Source organism: Dunckerocampus dactyliophorus, chromosome 6 (genome assembly GCF_027744805.1).
Source record: "Dunckerocampus dactyliophorus isolate RoL2022-P2 chromosome 6, RoL_Ddac_1.1, whole genome shotgun sequence".
Lineage (NCBI taxonomy): Eukaryota > Metazoa > Chordata > Actinopteri > Syngnathiformes > Syngnathidae > Dunckerocampus > Dunckerocampus dactyliophorus.
The window spans coordinates 17857354-17882609 of record NC_072824.1 but is presented as its reverse complement, the minus strand read 5'-3'; the positions used below and the strand labels follow the sequence as shown (position 1 = coordinate 17882609).

The 25256-nt window shown below is 38.8% G+C and overlaps 1 protein-coding gene across 1 annotated transcript in view; it reads left to right on the top strand.

Moving 5' to 3' along the window:
• The first annotated feature begins 3776 nt into the window (after positions 1 to 3776).
• Positions 3777 to 25256, top strand: part of tusc3 (tumor suppressor candidate 3) — an 81042-nt gene continuing 59562 nt past the window's right edge. Inside the window, exon 1 of the mRNA XM_054779352.1 lies at positions 3777 to 3928. Within this exon, the coding sequence (XP_054635327.1) occupies positions 3824 to 3928 (105 nt within the window). The 5' untranslated portion in view covers positions 3777 to 3823. The remainder of the gene's footprint in view (positions 3929 to 25256) is intronic.

Below are 25256 nucleotides of genomic sequence, written 5' to 3'. Positions count from 1 at the left end.
TGCCTCTGCATCTTGGGTTCCAGAACCGGCTCACGCTGTTCATAACACAAGGCAGCATTATTATCCTGTAACACCTTGATTTTGTTACGCCTTTCTCTATTTTCCTAGAGGTCTCATGTTTTATTATAAAGAAGGAATCCTACTTTGTGGAAATTCACTTATCAAGGTCAGGTCTGGAACCAATTAACCGTGATAAACGAGGGATTGCTGTGCATATTACTGTACTGTACATACTGAATACTGACGTATTTCATGTAGGCAGCCCGCTCGTCGTCACACGTCGTTCACTCAGCAAGTTCCTTGCATAGGACCTTAGTATTAGAATATTTAGAATAGTATTCCACGATAATAGTGATCCAAATATAATTTTAAAACAAGCTGTGTGGACAGTTGTGATGAGGCAATGGGCGGAGCTTGACCTTTTATAAGACTGTTTTGTTCATTACTCATACAGACGTTACTTAGGCATTTAATGTTCCGTAAACTGGGCAGAATGAAGATGTTAGTCATACTTTACTCATACAGACATTTCTAAGACCTATTTGGACGTTACTCATGCTGTTCTTTCAACCATCCATGGCCACTAAATTTGAATATGCCGCCGTATGATACTGTCTGACATAAGTATTTAGACGGAGGCAGACGATAGAGTTAAATGGCAGTATGGGACAGAGCCTTAACAGGCAGTTGCAACACAAGATGTTATAGTGAGTTAATGTAAGTCCACAGAACAACAAGCTTCCATCAGTTCTTTTTCCATACCTTTTACCCTGTTCAAGGTCAGGCTGTCCGAGCAGAGTTAGGCTGAAAGGTGGACTACACCCTGAACTCAGTCGATCACAGGGCTATTGTGAACAGTGGGAATTAAAACCATGCTAGCAGAGCGAAAATCAGCTATGTGAACCACTACACACAAGAAAATCCCAAGATTTGCAGGATTGTGTTTATCTGTCTTCCCGTGTGGTAGTTAGCAGGTTACTTCCTGGTTTATGGAGAATGATGCAAGATGGACAAGATGCTACTATTTACACTCTGGTCTGAGTAGAGCAGCTGCATTGTGACTCGAACAAGAGTAACAAAATGCGGAATGCAGTATTTTTGTGTTTGTCGGTTTTACCGTGTGGTAGCTAGCAGGTTACTTGCCGGTTTACGGAGAATGATGTAAGATGGACACAACTTTTTGCGTTGCGGTCTGGTGTGGTAGTAGCAGGTTACTTCCTGGTTTGTGGATGAATATCTAAGATGGAAGAGACATTACCATTTGCATTCTAGGATGGGGCAATGGTTATACGGTGACTTAAAAGTGAAATAAAAATCCTATTTCTGCTTTTTGATCTATTTAGCAAAAAGTGAAGTGGCTAGTGGGAGTACTAGCGATAGTACTGCTCTGCCGGCCACTTGGTAGGCCGGGCTAGCTGTCGGAGAAGCTTTTTCTCCAAGCTACGTCAACATAATAGATGTATTTAATGTGCACAAAATTTGTATTGCACCCTCAAAGCTTCTTGGAAATTGTACAGTTTTTACTGTAATCCTGCTAGCAAACAAACCAACAGCAACCTAAATAATACCGCTCTCTTTGGCCTTTTCTTGCTTGCCAAGTGTCACCATCAATCCTCCCTATCTCATCATCACTCTTGTCGTCCACTATATGAAGGAGCTTGAGTGCTATAGGCTGCTGTCTGATGTAATACAATTCTGCATTAACATGTAAAAGATGTACTTGACGAGCACACACACGCACATACACATAGCGATGGGCAGACTCAAGCAGCACCCCTGAAAACACAGAGGAACATTTGTTGAGAGAGTCAGTGAGAGATAACGAACATCATATTAATGACTGTCTTGCTCATTCTCTCTTCACCTCCTCTTGTTTTTGTGAACTCTCTTCTTTGCTGTTTTTTTCCCCAGTTTTGTATTTTACAGTCTTGGTACTTCTCGCTTTGTCTCTTGTCAACCATCTCAACCTCTCTCTCAAAAACGCCTCGCCTGCAATCCCTATGATACTCAATCTCTCTTTCCCTTCCTCCTTCGTTTGTGATGTTGTGCTTGCTCAACTTCTCTTGCTCACGCACACTCTTATGCTGCACAAACACCAGCTTTGTTTCTATAAACATTGTGCTGCCTTTTGGGAGACTTTTTTCAAAAGATTTTTTCATGTTTTTATAAACGGGACGACTGACCTCAAATGTAGACACCTGATCCTATGCCAGCTCCATGTCAGCTCCGATCCCGCCCCTCTCTCATGCCGATGGCTTCCTCTTGCATTTGAAAAGCCCATAAACAGTTTCTATCCCTTAATTCTGTCTGTCATTTACTTGGCATCGAACTGCTTGCTTCCATATGCAAATGCCCCACGCTGATTTGAGTTACTTCAGGGCCAAAACTGTTCATCAAAAACAAAGACGGAGAAGCAATTAACTTACTTCTCTAATAGAAGTATGGAAAATATGAACAAAATGTTTGTTATTAACTTTGCCACCTAAAAAGTATGCAATGATGCAAAAGTATGAGGAGCAACAGCCTGCATTTCTATGCAGGTATCTTCCATGGCATGAATTAAGGACTGGTTAATACACTGAAGCATAGCAAAAAATACATATCAGGTGAATATGCCACAAAGGGCTGTAAAAAGGATTGGCAATAACCCTGTTTACACTGCCTTTTAAAGCAAGGATTTATTAACTTTTTTTCCGGGTCGCTGGTCTGTATAGACAGCACTGACACAGAATGGTAGGATTAGGTTGTTCTGCCAATATTCTGCTGGAGAAGCGCTCACATTGTGCATTCGATCTTCAGCCTGCTTGCTTATGCTAACACTTGTACACTGTTGTATTACTGCAATTTTCCTGACTTTGAGTTTTGAGGCGTTCTGTTTATTTTTGTTGTGCAAAGTGGTTGTTATTGACAGAAGCAATCACATGAATTAAATTTTACATGATAAAATGTATAGGTACTCACCACTAATGAAAAATAACAAATACAAACAGGCAACTTTCACTGTTGGTAATGGTGACCGGTAGCTTTGTAACCTTCAATTAATTAGATTACTCGTTGCTGGAAAACAATAATGGCACTAGTAATAATGATACAAAATTTGGAAATGTGTATTATCATGCCTGTAATGCATCTAATCAGATAAAACACTAAACACCTTTAATTTGATACCTAACTCACGTCCCTAACTTAGTATAAAGGACGCTATGGTAACTTTTGTCATGAGATATTATAATGTAGCTCCCTATTGTTTCAGTGTTGTTCAACATTTGTAGATTTCAGCATATGGAAAGTATTATAACCTTTTTTTCATCTTGACTGACTTGAAACATTTAACATAATCGGTTCATTAATTTGATAAGTAATTCCGGGTCAAAAAAGAGAGTTTGTTCAAATTTCACATGAGCACTGATAAATCGATAAGTACTCATCCTACATATCTCAGGCTGATTGTTCTTACTGCTTAAATGGGTTTAATTTGAGCTTCATTTTCTGATTAAGTGTCCATATAAATCGGATACCAAATTGAATGGGTAAGTTTAACAAATGATACATGATAAACCAGTATTTGTGGTATGAAAATACATGCAACCTGCGATAAAGCCTAATTTCCCCCCCAGTACACTCTCATAAAGACACGCACACACAGTGACAGGTTTTCACAGCCGCACAGTGCACTTGTGTCGAGAGCGCCTCGCTCACAGCGCCACCCCTGTAAAAACTTCAATACCCAGTGGCGTGTGCGAAATTTCTTTGCAGTGATTGGTCAACATAGCGTCCAATCATAAACCAGAGACGTGTCTCGCAGTCAGTGCATCTTTCTGTCATGGCGTCAGTTTGGGTGAAATCCGTTGCTACCCTGCCGGTTATGGCTATTTTCTTCCTTCTGTTGCTATGTCTGCCGTCTGGGGGAGGACAAAAGAAGAAGGAGGTAAAGCTTTAACTGTCAATGTTTTTTTTTTAGAAAAAGATAATATTCGTGTAGCAATTCAGGCAATGCAGATTGAGTCTGCCGTTGTCCGTTGAGCTCATGATGCTTAGTCAGGGATAAAAGGAAATGTTAATGGTCCATTACAAAACTCACTCGCATGGTGCTTTATTTCGAATCAATGTATATTTTCAGATGTTTCTTTCACGTGTTGTATTGTAAAATGTGAATATAGTAGGGGTTTGTTGAGCTCTGTGCAGGACTTGAATGAATGACAGGCCACTGCTAGCAAGAAGATCGATGCTATAATGGCTATACTGTACATTTAACGGAAAACACGACACAGCCACTTGATACATTTGTATTACCGCTTTGAAAGCTAGTATGGATTCACTGACCGGCAGAAGTGAATTTTGAAATCCCTTGAGTACTGGGGTGTCTCAATATCTCGCGAGATGAAAACGTGACAAGATTACTCGTTCAGAACAAAAACGGTCTCGTGGACACCAGACCTGGAACAATAATAAATGAATTAATCACACAATAAAGGAAATTGAACTTAATAATTTTGCCGGCCTCAATACGTTGCAATTTGCATGCATGTCTGTACAGGAAATACCTCTCTGTCACCTGGAATAGCTTGTTGTCCCTGCCAAGTTGCCATTGTGTTGAATGGGCTTTTTACATCCACTCACCCACATTTATCTTTTGGAGATAAAGTGTCTATCTACCTAATCAGTACATAGAGCCTTGTCACTGTCAGCCATTGTCATTGCTTTGGCCCTACCTGTCAAAACAAAGTGTACACTGTGTGTGCTGAACCTTCAGTAGAATGAACTCTAAAAAATATATATTTAAACATAAGCGTGAGGTGGGCCGCCATAAGACTTGCGGTGAGATGCAAAAAAACCCCCCCAAAAAAAAAAAAATCTGCTAAGCTTACTTCAGGTATGTTTGAATGCAAAATGGATGGATCTTTAGTTTCTATGCCAAGAGAGTAACAAAAGTATGGGGTGCTCTAGACAATCAGTTTTTTGGAGAGTAGTGTTGGCCCTAAATAGATCAAAGCACCTGGTTCGAATTTTGTGTGAAGTGTGAATACTTTATTATTCCTAATGTAAGTAAAGTGGGAGTTACATCCCGACGTAAGCGCTCCTATGTGCTGGCTACGTGCAAAAATGGGGAAAACCGCAACACACACACATTTCCCACACGGATTTTCAAACCCACAGACAGTCCGTAAAGCCCGTATGAAGAAACACAGGAAAACTTGTAACGCAGCCAGGTCGCAAGAGCAAGGCAGAGGAGGAGTGTGTGTGTCACAAGTTTAAAAGTACATTGTGTACATTGCCCGGCCACGGGAGCGGCTCCTCCCGTGGCGGACGAGTACTACAGCTGTACACTTGAACTCCATGGACGCACGGCGGCTGCTCACGTAGCATATCCGACATTAATGCGCCTTGCCCAGCCATGGCGGGCGGCTTCTCCCAGCCAATACTGTGGTTCTCCCGACATCCCTGAATGCACAGCAGTTGCTCACATAGCCTCTCTGACATTAATGCACCTTACCCTGCTGTACACTCACAATAGCCGTAGGTGTCATAGGAAACCAGTTCACCCATTTTGCAATCGAAGTGATTGGGCTTCACGAGCCTCGTACGATGCCCACACACGGTAAGTCCCCAGTGAGTGAAACATACGACAGCCTTACATGAAGCACATTAGCACGCACGAGTCGCACGGCACGCTCATGATTTAAAAGTTACCAACGGAGGGCAAGCGGCAAACACTTGTGTGTCACAAACCACTTGCTCCATAAGTACGACACACTTGCAACCCCTCTGATACCCTACTTCCTCTAAGTGCTGGCCACGGCCAACAAATTTCCCAAAACTTGCGGAGCCCATGTGTGTGGTAACACGTTCGTCGGGATGTAACTCCCGCTTTTGTATTCTTTCCCCTAAACTTTGCAATGTCTGTGCTGGAAAAGTGGTTGGCCTCTGATTTGTTAAGGCTTTCTGAACGATTTTTCCCATGGGATATACAAAAAATAATTACATAACATATTACAGCAGTGGTTCCCATACTTTTTACAGTCACATACCCCTTCAGACATTTGACCTGAAGCCATGTACCGTCTACTCTTGCACACTTAAAAAAACATAAACCTTTTTATCCGAATTAACTTGAAATAGTGAACAAAATTATTTAATTTTATATTTCAAAATTCTTTAATTTTATAGTAATCCCGGGTCATAAATGTGTATTTGGCATGGTCACATTTTGATAAAGTTTCACATGAGCACTGACAAATAGATAAGCAATCATCCTAAATATCTTTTTTCCAGTCTGATGTTGGCGTCCTTCCGTTTGAATGGCTTGAAATTGAGCTTCACTTTTTGTGTCCGCTTGTCCACGATGGCTATGGTTTAAGTCTGCATATTAAAGGGAAGGGATTGATATTATTGATAGGAATCTTAATTCTATGTTTCTCACTGCTGTAACCAAAAAGGAGATCACTGACATTGTTAACCATTTTAAGGCAAAAACATCAACTGATTGTCATGGAATCGAAATGGAAACAATTAAAAGGGTCATCAATGAGATCGCAGACCCGTTAACATATATTAGTAACTTATCATTTCAGACTGGAATATTTCCAAGCAAAATGAAAACAGCCAAGGTGGTTCCAATTTTCAAAAAAGGAGACAAACACCAATTTACAAATTATCGACCAGTTTCCTTGTTACCACAATTCTCGAAAATTGTGGAGAAGCTATTTAATAATAGGTTGGACAAATTTATTAATAAGAATGAATTATTGGCAAGTAGTCAATATGGTTACAGAGCCAACATTTCAACTTCTATGGCACTGATGGAAATCACGGAGGAAATCACTACTGCCATAGACAACAGAAGATGCGCAGCTGCAGTATTCATGGATCTGACAAAAGCTTTCGATACAATTAATCACACTATTTTAATTTCAAAATTAGAAAGGTACGGAATTAGAGGTTTAGTCTTAAATTGGGTTAAAAGCTACCTAGCAAAGAGGAAACAATTTGTAAAGCTAGGAGAATATACATCTGGGAGTCTACACAATACGTGTGAAGTACCACAGGGGTCCATACTGGGACCAAAACTGTTTAACTTGTACATTAACGACATTTGCAAAGTAACTAACAACTTAAAATTGGTCTTATTCGCCGATGATACCACTGCTTTCTGTTCTGGTGAACGCACACAAGAACTCATTAAAAAGGTCAAGGATGAAATGGTCATATTAAAGTCATGGTTTGACAAGAATAGATTATCTCTGAATTTAAGTAAAACTAAAATAATGCTATTTGGTAATAGTAGAAAGGACACGTACGACCAAATACAAATTAATGGAACGGATATTGAAAAAGTGAAAGAATATAAATTCCTTGGGGTTATAATAGATGAAAAAATGAGTTGGAAATCTCATATTAAATATATACAACAAAAGGTGGCGAGAAATATCTCTATATTGAATAAAGCAAAATATCTTCTTGATCAAAAATCACTCCACACTCTGTACTGTTCCTTAGTATTACCATATCTATCGTATCGCGTGGAGATATGGGGAAATAATTACAAAAGCAATCTTCACTCACTCACTGTACTGCAAAAAAGATCTGTGAGGATAATTCATAATGCCAAGTATAGAGAACATACAAACCCTTTATTTTTAAAATCACAGATATTAAAATTCGCAGATTTAGTACACTTTCAAACCGCTAGAATAATGTATAAAGTTAATAATAACTCGTTACCCAAAAATCTAATCAAGTATTTCTCAATCAGAGAGGAGAAATATGATCTTAGAGGAAAATTAAACCTAAAACATTTATATGCGAGAACTACGCTGAAAACCCACAGCATTTCCGTGTGTGGAATTAAATTATGGAACGGATTGAGTAAAGAACTCAAACAATGTACAGAGATGAGCAAATTCAAAAAACAATACAAACAGTTGATGTTTGCTAAATACAAGGCAGAAGAGTCCTGATTGTTCTGTCAGGTTTGTTATTTTATTTTATTTATTTTTTTATTTTCTATTTTATTTTATTTTATTTTATTTTATTTTTTATTTAATTAATTAAATTTTATTTTTTATTTATTTATTTTTATTTATTTATTTATTTATTTTAAATAATTTTCTTTGTTGTGTTTAAAAAAAAAAAAAAAAAGGAAAGGGGAAAAAAAAAAAAAACCTTTGTTCTTATTTATTTATTTATTTATTTATTTAGTATTGTTATCATTATTATTATTATTATGAATGTTCTCTCTTTTTTTGGGGGGGGATGTGTTATTATGTGTTATCCTGACTATCACTGAAAACATGACATGGAATCCAGGAAGTGAACTACATGTACTGTATTAGATGTAGAATGGATGGGGGGTAGGATTAAATAAGCTTTGCTTCTTCCTACTCCTTTTGGACATGTGGAACTGTCAAAGAATGATTCACGAGATGTATTCCATTGTAACCTTCATTTTCAAATAAACTAAACCAAACCAAACCAAACCAAACCAAATTAATACCTAATTGAAGGGGGGAGTTTAACAATCATGACAAAGCAGTACCCGAATTACAAAAATACATTCAACCAACGATAAAGCCTAATTTTTGGGGGAATCCTCACTCACAGTGACTTTCACTGATTCACAGTGGTTTTCACTGCTGCGCCGTGCAAGATTTGAAACACCAACATAAATGAAATCTCCAAGATTAAACACTCTTAATGCACAAAATAATCATCAAACTTAATTATTTGTTCATATAATGCACACAGAGCAATGAACAAGTTCATGCACCATCTCCTTTCTGCTGCGTTCTCCTCGCGCCGTGAGGCGTTCAGGTGCACTCGTCATTGTGTTAGGCGCTAATTGTTTTTCATTTTTATTCATCACAATTGGCATACCTCTGGGCGTATGCGTACACCACTTTGGGAACCTAAGTATTACATAATAATATGACGACAATAATAATAATCCCATACCATGCCTTTTACACTTTCTTTTACACAACACAAAACGCACAGGCTTAACTAATCAATAATGAAGGTGTAATCTGAAGGTGAGGCACTTTTTTTGCAATTTTTGTCTTTTAGAATATGCAATATTTTTTTTTTTCTCTTTCGTTCATCGCTTTCTCTCGCCTCGTCAAACATCCCGGCCTTCAAACATCCGCTTCCTTCTTCGTCCTTTGTATTGGGTGACGTAAGCGCGTTGGTGACGTAATCGATTCCTCGAGACATTAAAAAATCATAATTTTTTGTTGCACCCCTAAATTGGATAATCGATTAATCATTCATTCATTGTTGCAGCACTAGTCCACACCAAGCCTCACATCCATAAACACAACACTAACAACTGCTGCACACTTGCATCATTTTCGTCAGATGCATATATTGTTGATTGTAATTCAGTCAGCATGGTTGTATTAACTACTTCACGCTACCTAAGCAACTGTGAACATTGAACGTTTGACTGAAATTTCACTCGAACCAATAGATGACTTTTTAGCCAGTCTGCTATAGGACAATAACCAATTACCTTCTGTGCACAAAATGTACCAGACCCTCTTCTGATGAACATAGCTCAGGCCAATTACGCATTGAATAGCCAGTGAAATTGTGCAAACATAAATACAGTCAAACCTGTCTATAGCGACCACTAAAGGGAAACGGCAAAAGTGGCCGCTATAGGCAGGTGGCCGTTATAGACAGGTTGGCAGCCATTTTGAATTTGTGCACGCACATATTAACATGTCTGTGATTAGAAGCCTGTTGTGTTTGCAGATACATATAATTATACTGTTACATGTTGACCAGTAGAGGGCACTGTGGGACTGCGGATAAAAGTTGTAAAGAACAACTAGGCTTGTTATTCTACACCACCCACAGAACAAAGCTGTGCTACTATATATACGGCAGAGTGTCATTACGGCTTTAATTAATCAGGAGGTGACGGGAAGTGACGGTGCGACGTCACAAGCAGGAGAGCTAGGCTGAGTGCTAGCTGTGAGTGTCGAGAGAGTTGGGAAGTGTGTGGATGTAAAGTCCTGCAGTTTTCTCCGCTGTTAATAAAGCGATTAAAGTGCATCGGCGACGTGAGTCTCTCCTTCCCCACAACAAGGGGCATTACAGGATTGACCAGTGCACATTGTCTCACACCAGGAAATAAACGGTGTCACTGTCTGCAACAAGCTCCAAAGAAGACAGCTTTTTTTATTTTGAACAACTGACAGTTTGTGTGGATCTTGTGAATGATTGTGACTGAGCTAATTAAAGTCTACACACGACGGCTTCATTGATTAAAAAACGAAACGTTTTCGTGTATGAAGCTTCTGCTTGAGTCGGTATTTTGGCTGCTATATGCGGTCAGATATTGACTAATGTATACAAAATGGGTTGCCGCATTAGACAGGTGACCGCTATACACAGGGTTTATAACACGTTAATTTTCTGTGGGGGGATTTTTCAGTGGCCGCTATAGGCAGGTGGGCATTATATACAGGTGGCCGCTAAGACAGGTTTGACTGTATGCTGGTTGATGGGTGGGCTTTTGTTATGAAAGCAAGGAACTGCTAAGTAATGGACTGACACAGCTAACTTCCCTCATGCTCACTCACATCACACATCCCTCACCAAGCGCAGAAAAAATGGTGGACTTGAGCGGTGGAGATGAAAGACACACAGGATCTGGTTTCAATCAAAGTGTGTACTCACTTTGTCTTTTATAATGTGGATGGGACAGAGCTGGATAAGGAGTTTGCAGTATGTATGTTGTTTATTGTTTCACCCCTATAAACACACAGTTATATTGAGATATTATGAGCCACGTATTGCGTATCGTATGGTATTCTGAGGTACCCTGGGATTCTCAGCCCTAATGTAAACAGAAGTCAGCTCAGTGGGAGATAAAACAGCCTGCATTTGAGCAGCATGAGTTCTGCATCTGGGCTACACAGCTTATCCACAAGGAGTGACATTTGTGCACCAGGAGTTGTTAATATGGATACACAGTGCCCTGCCTGTCTTCTTAAGAGTCTGCAGTCCTGTTCTCAGGATCTCAAGAGGGATGAAATACTCAGCTGACAGGTGGTATAAAACGCGAATGCTCAGTTGAAGGAGTTCAGTACGGCTATACTAAAGTGCCACAGCACTAAACAGCACAGATCAGTACACAGTAACACAAAAAAGTGCAAAAACGATGCCAGTTGTAGGAGCTCTCAACTGATGTGACCGTGAGCGACGACATTTTGATCCCTTGATTTGAAACGCCTGATCTTAACTTGAGAAGAACCTGAAAACAAATTTTTTAGTATCATTGTCAAATTTGAAATGCGATTAGGAAACGACTTAAGCTATAGCGTCATTCCGTTGTACAGTTCATACTACCAATGTAATTATTTTAAAGGTGTTTCTGGAAAAAATACAGACAAGCCTAACAAAGGACGCAGACTATTCAGACCTCAATTCCTGAGTGTCAGTGCTAAGCCTGAGTCTGACTTTTGGGAATAAAAATTCAGCTTGTTAGCTTTCAAGAGTCCAAAGCCACACCTCCAACTAGTTCAAGGACGTTTTAGCGTCTTAGCTTCACATTTACTTTGGGTATAAGTTTTTAGGAGTTTTAGCCAGAATGTTGAGGGGGTTACCTTAATGAAGAGGTTCTCAATTATTTTTTTGTCATGCTCCCAATGAGGGACAGAAATGTTTTGTCCCCCCCCCCCAATTAAAATACTATTGAGAAAGAATGAACAGACTGAACTCAAAACCAGTGAAACGCAACAAAATGAAGAGCAGTGAAGCATACAAGCATATTCAAGAGTCCGATTGCTCGCCGAGTACGACAAATACATACATGTTGGAAGGTCTGCACTAATATTGAAAGTCCTCCCTGCCTCTCACATTCCCCCGACAGTTCACCGTGACCCCCTAGGGGGCCTGCCCCACTATTTGAAAAGTACCGTCTGATTAAAATGCAGTTACAGGCCAGATTACTTTTAGCGATTTAGGAGTACTTGATTTTTAGTGAAGATATACTGTAAGTTCGATTTTTATGTAGTCAACTAAGACTTACATTGAGCAGTCTCTTATGTATCATATCCAGCAAACTGTATTTAGCCGTTGCGCAACAGCAGGTTTGCAAAAAGGTAACGTTTGCTCACCTAACAAATGCTTAAAATCTGTTGCACTGTGCATATAGCAGATTTAATGAATTTAATTTGGAACTGGATATATTGTCTAATTGCCTTGCCCTCTTCACCCCGTATGTCCACCCCACCTGTCTCACAGGTGTTTTAGTGCTATTCTGTGGAATTGGCAGTCAAATTGAAAAGCAGTCCAGGAAGTTTTGGCCAGAAGCATCTGGTTTAGTTCACTGAGAGTTCATTGTGGCTCACCAGAAAAAGTGGCAAGAAAAATTGCGTGCTGCCCAATTCTTCTTTCTCTCCTTCTGCATCAAATCCTCCCTTTTCATTTAAGTTTATTAGTTTATATATTTGGATTTGCCATGTGAGAATTATTTTTTCTCTTGCAACTATTAGCCAGGAAATGCAGTTCTAAGTAGGAGGTGGTGGTCAGTTATTCACTGAAATAAATGCCAAACCTTTTCTCCATTGAAAAGAGCCAATGATTTATTGTTTACTTTGTACAAATAGCGTGCAGTATGTCCATCATGGGTATCATTACAATTTTCATCAAACTGTCATCACTATATAAACATTGAATTAAGTGTTCCTACTGCATTACCTCATCAGCACCTTTCTTCTGATTTGACTTTGCATATAATTGGGAAAGTCAATTAAGTGCACAAATAGTGGAATAAAGTACATAAGGAATGCATCGACAAAACACTTGACGTGTGTACAAATATTTGATTGGACAAATGAACCAAGTGAATATGTAAACAAGATGTTGAAAGAGGGGCGCAATACCAACACAACACTCAGAGAGCTTAAAAACTGTTGGAAAAGCTTTCTTGTTAGTGAGTTAATGAATAGTCGATGCTGATGTACAGAAATCCCTTATTTATTGTGGTTAATTGGTTTCAGACCTGACCGTAATAAGTGAATTTCTGCAAGTAGGATTCCTTTTTTATGAATGGTATTTTCGCAGTTAGGGCATTGAAAACTTGTTTACAATCTTCTAAATACGGTTTTTAACATTATTAGAGCTCTCTAGACATGAAATAGCACCCATAAAGTCACATTTACATTCATATTACACAATGTAGTAGATATAATCGGAGAAAATAAGGTATTTAAACATAGATAAGACTTGTGTTCATGTGTGTTGCAATAAATATGTTCCGGACATGTGGACATGAAGTGACGTCGGGGGTTCAGAGTTGAGTTTTATCTGGATTACGGGCACATCAGTAGCTCATGCTATTATTATATTATGATTATTACTATGATTCTTGTGTTATTGTGCCTGTTGTGAGATAATTTAAACTGGCAATAAAAGCCTGTTGTTCCAGCGATCTGGTCTGGTGTTTGTCTCACCGAGCAATTATTGACAAATAGTGACCAATGTAGAATACTACATTCACAATTTGAACCTTTTTAATTCTTGTATTTTAGTTCTTTTAGCTATTTTTTTATGCTTGACTATGCATATTTTTGACTCATAATAGGCCGTGTTTAACCACAAAACAACATGATTTACTCATTAACATATGTTTGGGAAAACGGTGATAAAATGAAGCTGTGAAATTCCAAACCGTGATGTGGCGAGGGACAACTTGTCATTTTGTCACATTTCATCCAAATGCAATAGTCTACATTATATACTGTATATCAAGACCATAATGTACATAGGGCAAAAGAGGTACAGTTGTCCCTTGTATATAGTGGTTAATTGGTTCCAGACCCAACTATATTAAATTAATTTTCCACAAAGTAGGATACAGTATTGAACAATTTAACATTTTTGTAGACAATAGAAAACCTATGGCGTAGCAAGGGGGTGATAATCGAACCCTGATATTGCGAGGGACGATTGTACTGCAATTTTATTTTGTGTCGATATTTTCATGAGGTAATGCGATACTTGTTTTTGCTGGACCAATATTAATATTGAATCGGGACACCCCTGATATTGTCATATGCAGATTGTGTTGTATATTGTAAAACCATTAATCACGTTGGTCCTGATCTACCAGATTCTTGTAGTACAGTCTGCTTGTTCTGACAATGTGTAAATTAGGGCTGTCTTTAACTAACGATTTTCACAGTCGAATCTGATCTAATATACGTTAGATTTTGTCCAGTCGACCAATGGTCGACTGTATTTTTATTTATTTATTTTTTGGGGTGATCTTGACAAACAGATCTCATTTGCAACATTTTACACCTCAAAGAAAAAGGCTAAAACACTCAAACAAATAAGCATGGTAGGTGTGCAACAAGACAGAAAGCAAGGCGAAACTGTTGGCACACATCAGGAAAGTGCACATAGAATAGGAACAACATCGCCTGAAAAACAACAACTTGCCAAAACTTACATGGTCCTGTTGGAAAAAGTGATTGCGCCCCAAAAAAGAGTGGGCCAAAATTCCGCGACACCGCCGTAAGAGACTCATTGCAAGTTATCGCAAACGCTTGATTGTAGTTGTTGGCGCTAAGGGTGGCCCAACCAGTTATTAGGTTTCGGGGGCAATCACTTTTTCACACAGGGCCATGTAGGTTTGGATTTTTTTTCTCCCTTAATAATACAAATTTTGTTTAAAAACTGAATTTTCTGTTCAGTCGTGTTGTCATTGGCTAATATTGTAATTTGAAACGTTTAAGTGTGACAAACAAACAAAAAAAAAAGAAATCACAAACACTTTTTCACACCACTGTATGTCAATATGTCAATACTGTTTACATTATGTTTAAAGTTACACATTAAGATTAAGATGGCGTCACTGGAAATGACTGAAGTATCTCTTGATAGTGGTGGATGCTCAAAACCGACTTAATGGAAGAGAGAGCAGCAACGTACAGTAGAAGTGGTAGAGTGTTGAAGTTGTACTATGACAGGAGCACTTCAGCATTGCACAAGAACTTAAAGAGAAAACACCTTGTGGGCAATTAGGATGCGCCTTGGCAGGCTGCTTAGCTAGGTAAGATTAAAGTTTGGCTTTTAAGTGGCAACAATATGTACGAGCTACTTGACCAAAAACAAAAGCAAGAAAGAGCACAATAGTACACCATGACTGTCCAACCAAAAACACCTTGTATGTTCTTGGTTTTCACTTGAAGGTCAATCTGTTGAAAAAACAATATTACATTTCATTATCGGGGGATAAATACCTTTTGTGCAATCCATCATGACTCGATTAATCGTTTCAATACTTGATGACTAGTCGACTATCAAAATACCTATTCGTTGCACTCTCACACTATTCAAACACTCCAGATTTTAGGCTTTAAGTTTGACCAAGCATGGCACGGATTTCCTGGTGTGTGAGCTATAGTGGAATTTGTGAAAAAAATCAAGGTAATGACATTAAATATGATTGAATTTACAGGACTTGCAGTAAGGTGTGAAGAAATGTTCTCAAGGTAGATCTCTTCATGTAATGTTAGTAGACTAAAATGCAATCATTTTTCTACTCTGCTGAAATTTTTAACGCTTTCATCCTTTATTTTCACTAAATTGCACTCAGGCTCTGTCCACTGTCTGTGACTTTAAGTGAATCAGAGACTGTCTATAATGCACAGTTTTTTACTGTGATCCTGCTGTGCAAGTTCATGGCAGCGGAGCTCATGGTAGTGTTGCTAGGAGGGACAGATGTCCCAAGTTGTAGCAAGACAAAAGACACAAACACTGAAAGAAAATGTTTTTGTGAGCCACTGGAGACAGATTGAAGGGTTATTGTCTAAGAAATGAATGTGCATTTTGACTGAGGCTTTGCAAAACATCACAAGATAGATAGATTCATATTAAGCTTGCCAACACTTCTTGCTCACTGTACTATTGCATTTCTTGCCTGCATTTTGTCCTCACATATTTTAACACACTTATTTATTTGGGCGATCTATAATTACACTATTTAAATCATCTGTCATAATTAACATTCTGGGCAGAGTATTACACTATTCACTTGAAACCGGAACATCCCGATCTTTAAAAAGCCTGACTTACTGATTTTGATTTTGGCCAATACAGATTAAAAAAAAAAAAATAACTGACAGCATGCACCTTCAGTGTTCCAATCTTGTTGGGAAACAATGTAAACTAGTTGTTTTAACTGCACATGAAGTAGTTCTCTCAAATAGAAATGAAAAGTTTAGAAAATTGCTGCCCAAACTATTAAATTCAGTTCTTTTAGTCTTATTTTTCACATTTTAAAAACAAGCAAAACTTGCACAACAGGTTGCACTGCAGGCCTGATTCGAATTACTAAAAATAACGTTCACAGCGACCAAAAATTGGTTGGTTGTCCACTGCCATGAAAGCCATAATTGTCCTCATTGTAGCTTTGCTCTTTTCGCTGTTCTTTACACTGTTCTCTATACTTGTCTTGCTTGCTTGCTGCTGTAACAAGTAAATTTCCCCGCTGTGGGATAAATAAAGTACACATACATACATACTGTACATACATACAAACGTTAACTGCTCAGGCTAGCTTTAGCTTTAGCCTTAGCTCGATTGCTAACTGTCAGTCTGCCAGTCTGCCAGAGCAATGGCTGAATTTCAGACCTTACTTAGACTTACTGACTGTAAGTGACAAAGACGCTTGCATCTTCTTCCGCTGTGGAACACCCACGTAAACAAGATGGCCGCTGTGCTCCGTCACGGAAGTAGAGGCGAACGTCTCCGTTATGTACACAAGAATGCAGAGGCGACAATGCGTAGGCATACAGCGGGACACAAATATAACACCAAGAGATTTATAAGGTCAGATTTTTTTCTAATAGGCGTTTTTGTGATGCAAATGTAGTACCTTTTTGAACGCATATTTTTTTGAGAAGCCAAACTCCTTACTTGTGAAACCCCAGCGACTACCTGGAACTACGTTCTTCATCACCGAAATCTGACCAGAACTGGACTTAGTAGACCAAGTGGGGGGTGAGTCGCTGTTGGTGGACTACATTGCTGATGGGGATGTCATACAACTTCATGTCAAAAAATCTGAACTATCCCCTTTTAAAGGCTAAACGTTACTTAACCTTTGGAGGCAACTCGGGTAACAGTGTTTTGCTGGGAGATGGTCCCCCTGTTAAAGGGAGAGCTCAGTGTGCTGAAAGTGGCCGATAATGTTTATAGTCTTATAAGTTACAGGAGATATATTTTCCCTATTTTTCTTGGCCAAGAGCAAATCAGGATTTATGTATATACGAGTAATAGCCAAAGATAAAATTGAGTCCAAAGGAAAAAGGAGAGAGTTCAGCATCAAAATTCTGACAGACAGGAGGAAAGAAATGAAACAAATTTTTAAAAAGCAACTTAGGGCAGCAGCGCTGGACCCTTGCTTCTCTAAATCCTGTTATATACCCCTCAGGAAATGGAGGAAATAGTCACGGAGAGCGAAGAATATTTATAGCCCTTCAACACTCGCTCGTTCATCACCTCAGCTTTGCTAGATATTATATCTGGCTTGTGTTGTGTTTCTGTCTTAAGGCTGACTACAGCACAAAGAAATAACCAATGTAAGCACTTCCTATATTGAGGCATCTGGAGTCAGCAAGGGGCAAAGAACGGGAAAAAAAACGTTCAGGGCAGCTAGTTTGATGCAAGAAGAATGATGGATATCTTGAGACATCTTTATTTATGGAGAGACAGAGTTTGAAAAACACTGGTCTCAACCAGTAAGTGTTGAAACAAAACTTGAACAACTACTGAAAACGCATTTCTTGAGGTCATAGGCTGAGCTACCTTTGGTGTTTAGATGGCGGATTAGAAGTCTTAATCTGTGTAAGCGCTATTGACTCCTGGTTTCGTCTTTGACTTGTTCTTCAAACAACAATATTGAGTGTTTTGGCCAAGTACGTACAAGTCACTGCACATACAACTCTGAACATGTTTGTTATCATCCCTATATTTGTCCAAACAAATCTACCTTTAGTTGTACCTGGCATTAAAATGATCAATAAACTGAAGAAACGAGAGTGGTCTAATAATTTTTTCCATGACTGAAGATTTGAGCACGAATACAACATAAGAGTTGGTTGGATGACTAAAGTAGGCGATCGTTAACTAGAGCTTGACAATAAAAGTGCTAGCCCGCATTGGCCCATGACACTTTTTTCACCCAAGATGAACACCACCACCAGCTAGCGTATGTTACCAATAGTGGTTTTGGAGAACAGGTTATACAAAAAAAAGTAAATTCTTCACAATTATGAGTTAAACTGAACAACATTTGTCGAATGGCGTCAATGTTACGCAGTCTCAGAGAAGCCATCAACAATTTTAGCAGTCATGGCTGAAGGACAAGGGAGGGATATAGTACGTTTAAGTAGCTCCCACATGACAGCCAGCGCCTTTAATACATTGATGTTAAAAAAACTCTCAAACTAAATAACCTATCTGTTTAAAATCAAGTATTTTAAATAACCTATTTGTTTAAAATCAAGTATTTTAATGCTAATTTGTGAATTAGTCAGAAGCGATAATTTCAGACACAAAAAAATGCAGGAAACATAGCTTGCTTTTGTTTATGGTTGACATGATAATAACTATATCATTGCTGACCAAAGAATTTTTATAGATGCTGTAGGCATTTGGCGTTTTCCAGAAAATAGGGGAATGTTGACAATCGAAGTGCTCATAACACCAAAGGTTTGATAAAAACAATAACAAAATGAAAGTCACTTAATAAAACATTTTTGTCTTACTGCTGTCATAGATAAACAACTATAAAATAGGAGTGAAATGAAGTAGTGATTTTGGCATTATTCTGACACGAGTCTTCTGAACCGACGCCATCTTGTCCGGGACGTCACGACCAGAAGACGTTCCAGCAACCAGATGCTGCCATGAACTCACAGCAAAGCCACGGAAGTGACATATTCACAACAATAACACAATAATAAAATTCACAGATTTTGGCTACACACATGGCCACAAGTATATATTTTTTGACTACCAGAAAGTTGCACTGACAGCTGCAAAAGTAAGACCAGTGAGCAGCGACGGCTGCTTATTTAGCCCTGGAATGAGCCCCCATACTATTCTAAGATTCCTAGAATGGATCTTGTCAGAAAATATGGATTTACTTACTGAAACTGACAGATTGACAGCAAGCTATGTTTTGCGAACAATTCATGTCGAGGACACTTACGGGTGACACCAGCAACCAGGTGCAAAAAAAGCACAGCCATGAATGCACACGAAGAAAGTGACATTCACAACAATAGTAACATTCACTAATATTGTGTTGCGAGGAGTATGATGTTGTCCTGGCAGCGATAACCACAGCTATTAGTTTGCTCTTTGCACACTGTACAGAGCTGAAGATGACAGACAATGTTGACCTTGCAATCAAAGACGACCCCTTGGATTTATTGTTGTACTCTACAACCAATACCAAATTAGCTGCCTACCTAGCGCTTCAGAACAAGTCAGATAGGAATTAGCACTGCATTAGCCGCCAGCACTATGCCTATTATGGAGCATGTTAGCAGGAGAAATGTGGATTGACTTGGCACGTTTTTCCACGGTCAAATGTCTTGTGGGTTTTTTACGTTATTTCCATCTGCGGGGCAGTATTGTAATTTTTGTCTCATGAAGTTTGCCGATCATCTGACGGGGCGAATAGTGTCATTTACAAATGTGAACACACGTACTCTGTCTCATCGAATATTCCAGCAAAAGCCTTCAACACAACGAGCGGGCATAATATAAAAAAAAAAAAAACAAACAACAGAAATTCACAGAAGTGGAACATTATATCAGAGAATGCATTGTAGTGAAGCAGAAGTTCCGGGTGGGACTGTCCGGATCTGATATCAGTCTCCTCCAGACCCGGAAGAAATGACAAAATTAAAAAAATAATAAATAGTTAAACATTCAAGCACACATCTAACATAGGAAATATGCCTTTCAGTGCCATTTTTCACGGTGGAAATAACAAGATTAACATTCAACCCTGAAACTGGAATATGGAATTATTGATCACTCTGGGCTTCTGAGTGTTCAGAGACTGTGATATAAGTTGAGTTTTGGTGAATGCCCAATCTTACACCTAAATTATATAAACTCCTAAATCAGTCACACTGTACACAACACATGAAAGACACAAAATACAGTAATAAATCACTCAATACAAATATTACATAATTAAAAAAAATCCTTTATCCCTGCTGTTATCTTACATGTTGCGGGGTGTTGCCAGGAGTGAGAGATCCGCTTATTGTGAGGAGGAAATGACAGTACTACGCTACTTATGCTGCTCATGCACTGTCCCATTTCATAGGATCAGCTCCTTTCACATGTTCAAATATACCATCGTTGTCCTTCATGATGGTCACCACAAAATGGCGAAACTCAGAACGCCATAAATCGAGGACCACCGGTATTTTTCTGAAAGCGTGATAATACTCACAGAGGAAATCACTTCTGCACTGATTGAAAGCGGCAGAGAGAATGGCATTTTCGATTTTAACGTAAGCAAAACCAGAAGTAGAAGCGACACTTTAAAATTGAAAGGTTTTAAAATAAGAGTCTTACATAAACATGCATACACATGGAGAATTAGATAGCACTGAATCTATTTGTGACAGTCTGCATAAGGGCAACACTGAGCAATCCAAATGTACATCTTTGGGATATATTGATTAGAATTGCATTTTTGTAGTATATAAAGCACAATTTAGATTGTAAGTGCTCTGTAGCTCAGCGCATTTCTCCAGCTGAATATTGATTACTAATACTTCTGTCTCTGATAGGCCTGATTTAATGCAGGTACACGTTTGTTTCCTGGAAATTATGTCAACACTGTACATTATTCTCAGGTGATTACACGTTATCCTCCCTCTTGTTCATATAGGCGGTTCCCAGTTTCCGTTTCATGTAACAACATTTTATGGTTACAGCCAGCGCACTCTCGTATAAAGTAGTTTCGACCTAAGCAGTTTGATTCGTAAACACGAGACTCGCCCGAGATCTAGTTACATGCGCATGGCAGAAGAAAACGCAGTCGCTTGCGACATAGCTACTATGCGGAATGACAACATTGCCGCAGTTCTCCTTCGCCAACCTCCCAGGCCCATCATCATGTCTCCCAAGTGAATGACATACTCCCCTAATGACAGTGCACCGAAGAAAAGGAAAGCAACCACCACGAAAACCAAACATCGCAAAAATACTCTGACAAGAGGGGAGAAATGGTGATCAACACTGGCTGCATACCCGGTCCAAGTCCTTCGACTGCCGCGACCATCGTCAAGAACAAAGATTGTATCTTTGAACATGTGAAAGGAGCTGCTCCTATGAAATCTGATAATTTGCATCCTTTTTATTACTGGTTTATTTTTGTATGTGATTTTTATTTTACTGTATTTTACATGACCTTCATGTGTTCTGTGTACACTGTGAGTGACTTAGGTGTTATTTTAGGGTTTACGTATAAGTTCTGACTTATAACAAAAAATGGACTTGTTGTGTTGTAGGAATGGCAATTTTACAACACATTGTAGGACCTCCTATACTTAATTTGGTGATTTGCTCTGAACTGTTTTTTAAATAAAGGGCCTTAAATATTTAAGCCAGTAAAAAATTGAGAAGCAATCAGCTGTTGCTTTGTCAGGCAGGGTTTGTATGAAAAATGACCTGAATGTACTCTTTTTTTTATTATTTTTTTTTTTACTTTTTTCACATTCTCTGAACCCTGCGGCAATGATGCGGCTAATTCATGGCTAAACACAACTACCGTTCCCATGATGCTAGGAGTTCAAATTCAGGAAGTAGTGAAGTGGAGACTACCTTCACAGTTTGAAGTGTTGCAGCGATTGCGTTTTGATCTGACAAGTCTTAAGTAAGTTTGATCATCTGTAGAATTACTAAAGCTTCTGCTTGGACCGCGGCAGCTGTTGAACTCTGATGGAAATAAGGTATCACTTATTGTACCTATTGAGTAACACTGGGAACATTTGGTAGGATTACAAATAGGGATGTAACGATTCATCGATACATTGCTGCATTAATTTATATTCCTATGATCCAACTACATCGATCTGTGTCCAGCAAAGTTTCCATTCAGGATGAGATATGTCGATCTAACAGCCGTGGGGCTTCCGGGTGATGTCATTTAAAGGCAACTGTTGTGGTTGCCAAGGGTTACAGTGTGGTTGGCACACTGAATAAATCGAACAGAGCCGACATGTCCTCTCCAAAGAGCACAAGTTTGGGAGTTTTTGACGGCCTACACCTCGGACGCTACACTCGATTCAGTCCGCCTGTGATGTCATCGCCACACTTTGTACTGGATTTATACTTAGGTACTTTATATTTATATAGTGTTGGACCACATCAAAAGTTAAGTCCAACTTTAAGCCTTTCAAACTCATGGATCGGAGATTCAGGACAAGATAAAAGGCATGTAGGATATAAATTCACTTAAATATCTATCTGCAGATGAAATTTCGTTAAAATCTGCTGTTGCGAAATGTGTTAATTTTGCCTCGGAATTACTATGTACATGCAATTTGTAGTGTGGCATGTGTAGCAAGGCCTACATGAAAAAACACTTGATTTTCTTCCCAGGACTTTTTGATTATGAAAAAAAATGCAAATGGCTACTCTGTTGACTTTTAAAACAAATGTCACAGGCTAAGTTATGATATATTTTGTAGTACGGTTGTACTTGCCAAGGTCTGTGGGCCGATCACAGCTTTTGTCTTGACTCAACATTAAAGCATTGGGAACGTGGACACCTGTGGCTTAGAGACAAGTGCGGCCTATATATGTACAAATTGTTTTTCTTTTTAAATTTGGTGGGTATGGCTTATATTTACGGTATATTAAAAAAAAATCTATGAATTTGCCAGTGACTTTCTCCTTTTGTGCTTCGGAATGGTATGTCCTTAATTTAAGAGTATGGCTGCAGCTCAGTTTGTTTTTTCTTTCCATTCAGCTGTCATCATGTAGATGTCAGTCACACTGAGGTTATTCTTCCTTGCCCTGCTGTCATATCTTTGTTTTGCTGTTTCCTTCCTGATACATTTAGCCTTTTCATGGCTTAGGACTATAATTAAACACATAATTACCCATCACAAACACAAGTGTGTTAAGTTCATTAAAACATTACTTTGGGGATGCTGAGAGACAAGGATCAATTGGAATGGGAATGTGCAACAATAAAATGTGTTTTTATTGTTTTTTTTTTTTTTGTCAGAGCTACTGCCGCCCCCGCTTTTTAAAGCACATTTTTAAGAGACAAGGCAGTGACTGTGATTTTGCTGTGTATTGTGGTTCCATGGATTGGTGGATGCTGTTGTGAATGTTCATTTATCACTTGCACTTCAGCAGCAGTTGCTTATTCCACTGCAAAGAAAGGACAGAATCTCCTTTCATGACTTTTTGCCTCTTTTGTTTAGTTTCTTTGCTTTTCTGTTGTGAAATTGGTCTTTTTCTTTTAGTATTCTACTCTCTTGCTCCCCTCTTATTCATGCATGCCAGCTCTCACTCAGTCTGTTGATCCTCTCCATCCTTTTCTGCTCATGAAAATAAATGTGTATGTTTCAAGTGTTCAAGAGATGAATATTGCATTTAGTCTCTCTGCCCCCTCACTTTGGTGACAATCCTAGTCAAACTATAGCTGAAAGCAGCTGTAACTCAGGTGTGATTTGTTTGGATCTTGCTCATTAGGTATAGTCATGTAAATTATTGATGCCATAGTGTTCTCTTAGTGACGGATGGTCTGTGCTGTGACTCATTGTGCTCGTCTGTTATTCCTTCTTCTCCACCACATTTTCATCACCTATTATGAATTATTTTCCCAAAGCAAGTTCAGTGTTCAAGCTCCATTTCCTTGACCACAGTTTTCCTTGCTTGTTCCCTTGCACTTTTGTCCCTTAGCCCCTCTTCTGTATCTTTTTCAGTTTTATCTTACTTAATTCATATGGCATCACCTTGTAGGGCTGAACAAGTAATTGCATTATATTGTGAAAAACAGTACTTCTAAACGATGTGGAAATCACTTGTTCAAATATGATGCCTGTCAGAATGTTGATTAAGCCCAGATTCAGGACAATGCTAATTATGCCTGATAAATGGTAGACCATATGTACCTGATTCAGAATGCGATATTAGAGGTTTGAAAATAGTGCTGAGAGTGTCGCGGAAACCCTGGGACTTACACATGCCATGCTGCTTCAAATGCACAATGAGGTTGGTCGTATTAAACATCCCCGTTCTGTGCCACCACGAGAAACTTGTGCATGACAACGTTTGCACTCAACCATCTTTGAATGTCTTTTGTTAGATTAAAACGATGAAAAGTACTACCACACGGTCGACTTTACTTTAGTTGTGTTAGCCCATGCTGTTGTTTTGATCACTTGGGCTCTATCCGGCTGCTGCAGGATAGAGTTGTTGGATGGTGTCTGAAATCAACTGCTTATATCGGAGTGCCGATATCGGAGATTTTAGATGCAGGCCGATATAATCAGATACATGTTTTTTTTTTTTTTGCTGATCGTAGGTATAAGGTTATTAAGTTGTGTTTTTATTTATCATGTGACTATTATTTATTATTGCAAGACCGTTGTTTTAATCTCGTGAGCTCTCATGACGCCCCTATATGTTAGTCTAAGCAAGGTCCAGGGTATGGCGATTAAGGGAGCCCAAGCATTGCATTGCCTTAGACGAGATGAGTGACTGCAAAATAACTGTCCACATTTAGTGGTTGCCACTATTAAAAAAATAATAACAAAATAAATTACTTGTCCTTGAAGTTGTACAAAGTCATTGTCGTTGAAGCAACAAAGAAAAATAATAAGTAGAAATATTGCACTCAAATGGCAAACAAAACTTTTGCCTAGCTTAAGCGTTAGGTAAATCCATTTCAAGCTTGATTTAGAATTGGCCTTCTCACATTTCATCAGGCATCTTTATCGGATGAATTACTGACCTGTCCAAAATTGAGTCGGCAATGATGATGACCTTGCAATTGAAGCAGAGTTATCACTTGATTGCCCAAACTCTGAGCCTCCTCACTCACTGCGTCTGCACAAAGTGAAGGAACAGCAAACAGCCAAAAAAATGCACAGCAAAAACATTTAGAAAGTACTTGTATTTGCGCCGCAGCAAGCAGTGTCTTTAGATATTGTGTTACATTACGGGAGGGCTTCAAGTGTCAAAGT